Raw genomic sequence first — 1,651 nt, 5'->3', positions numbered from 1 at the left:
CGCTCTCTCTCTCTCTCTCTCTCTCTCTCTCCTCCTCTCTCTCTCTCTCTCTCTCTCTCTCTCTCTCTCTCTCTCTCTCTCTCTCTCTCTCTCTCTCTCTCTCTCTCTCTCTCTCGCCTCAACCTCACCATGGCAACCAAGACCGAGGCTATGCATGAGAGCATTCTCGCCGTCACCCACAAGCTCAAGAAGACGGTTCCACTCTGGGAGAACGTACGTTGTTGTTTATCCTGGTTCAACGACCAATGACTCTGTGCCCCCTCCCCTCCCTCCACCCCCTCGCTTCTGGCCCCTGGTCAACCATAATTTCTCCTTGAATTAATCGTTACCTCCCTATTCCTCCCCGCCCCCCCCCCACTTGCGCTTAACGATTATTTCTCCCTCAATTTATCGTCACAGCCCCACCGCTCCTCCTCATGCCGCTTGGAGACGGGAAGAAGTTGTCGAGGTGATGAGGGCTAGGCAAGCGCCAAGCAAGCGCCAAGGCCGAAGCCAGGCTGATCCCTCTCTCTCTCGGCTCGTGGTTCATTGGCTGACTCACTCACTATGGCGAACAAATGGGTGGCGACGGTTGGGCGATTCGGTGCTGGCGTGGGCAGTTCCTCAAAGCCTCCCAAAAGTACCACTCGTCGCTGGTGGCCGCCTCGTCGGCAGCGCAGGAGTTCCTGCACCAGTTCTCGTTTCTGGCACGCGAGGCGTGTGAGGCCCGTGGATCGACCGCGGATCTGGGCCAGGGACTGACCGAGGTGGTCGAGGCGCACGAGCTGGCCGAGATCAAGCGCGGCGCGGTGATCGACTCGTTGTTCAACGACGTCATTGCGCCGCTTGCCGAGTCGGTGCAAACGTACAAGGACCGGGCTGTGGCGCTGGAGAAGGAGTACAAGTCACGGAACAAGGCCGAGGAAAAGAACGTGGCGCAGGCCGAGAAGACGTCAGCCAAGGTGTCCAAGGCGACGATGAAAAAGTCCAAGAAGACGACGACTGACCACCTGATGCAGGCGCTGCAAGGCGTGACCGACTCGGTCACTGCTCGTGATGACATGCGCGCTGATTGCCTGCGCAAGGCGCTGGTTGAGGAGCGCCGCCGCTTCTGCTTCCTCCTCATGCACTACTCGACGCTCACAAAGTGCGAGGTCGAAGCTCACGAGGCATCGGCCGTCAAGCTCAAGGAGCGCCTCGGCCACTGGATCAATCTCTCGCTCTCGCCCGACGACCTGCCGGAGGCCACCGCCAACATTGTTGACAAGGTTGAGCGGACGTACGTCGCCATCCAGGAGGACCGCTCTGCCGCTGACGCCGCCTTTGTCGGCGGTGGCGGCGGCGGCAGCGTCGCGTACGAGACCAATGACTACGGCTACGGCGGTGGTGGCGGTGGCGGCGGCGGCGGCTACGCCACCACCGGCGCCCGCCCGCCGTCGCTCTCCATGGCCCCGCCACCCCCTGTCCGCCGCGCCTCGAACGCCGACACTCAGGCTGTCCGCTACATGGTGCTGTACGACTTTAACGATGGGGACGCCGAGTCACTCCCGCTCCGCGAGGGTGACGTCATCACCTCGCTCAACGAGTTTGACGACGGCTGGGTCAAGGGCCGCGACTCTTCCGGCCGCGAGGGCTGGTTCCCCGAGTCGTACGTGGAGAAGATGGCCTCGGG

General features: G+C 62.0%; 1 protein-coding gene across 1 annotated transcript in view; it reads left to right on the top strand.

The window, feature by feature from the left end:
- Positions 1 to 92: 92 nt before the first annotated feature.
- Positions 93 to 1,651, top strand: part of AMSG_06740 (uncharacterized protein) — a gene marked incomplete at its 3' end in the record, with an annotated part of 2,365 nt that continues 806 nt past the window's right edge. Inside the window, exons 1-2 of the mRNA XM_013901338.1 lie at positions 93 to 213; positions 600 to 1,631. Coding sequence (XP_013756792.1) covers positions 130 to 213; positions 600 to 1,631 — 1,116 coding nt within the window. The 5' untranslated portion in view covers positions 93 to 129. The remainder of the gene's footprint in view (positions 214 to 599; positions 1,632 to 1,651) is intronic.

This window comes from Thecamonas trahens (genome assembly GCF_000142905.1).
Source record: "Thecamonas trahens ATCC 50062 unplaced genomic scaffold supercont1.30, whole genome shotgun sequence".
Taxonomy (NCBI): domain Eukaryota; order Apusomonadida; family Apusomonadidae; genus Thecamonas; species Thecamonas trahens.
This window is presented reverse-complemented; position numbering and strand designations above follow the sequence as displayed.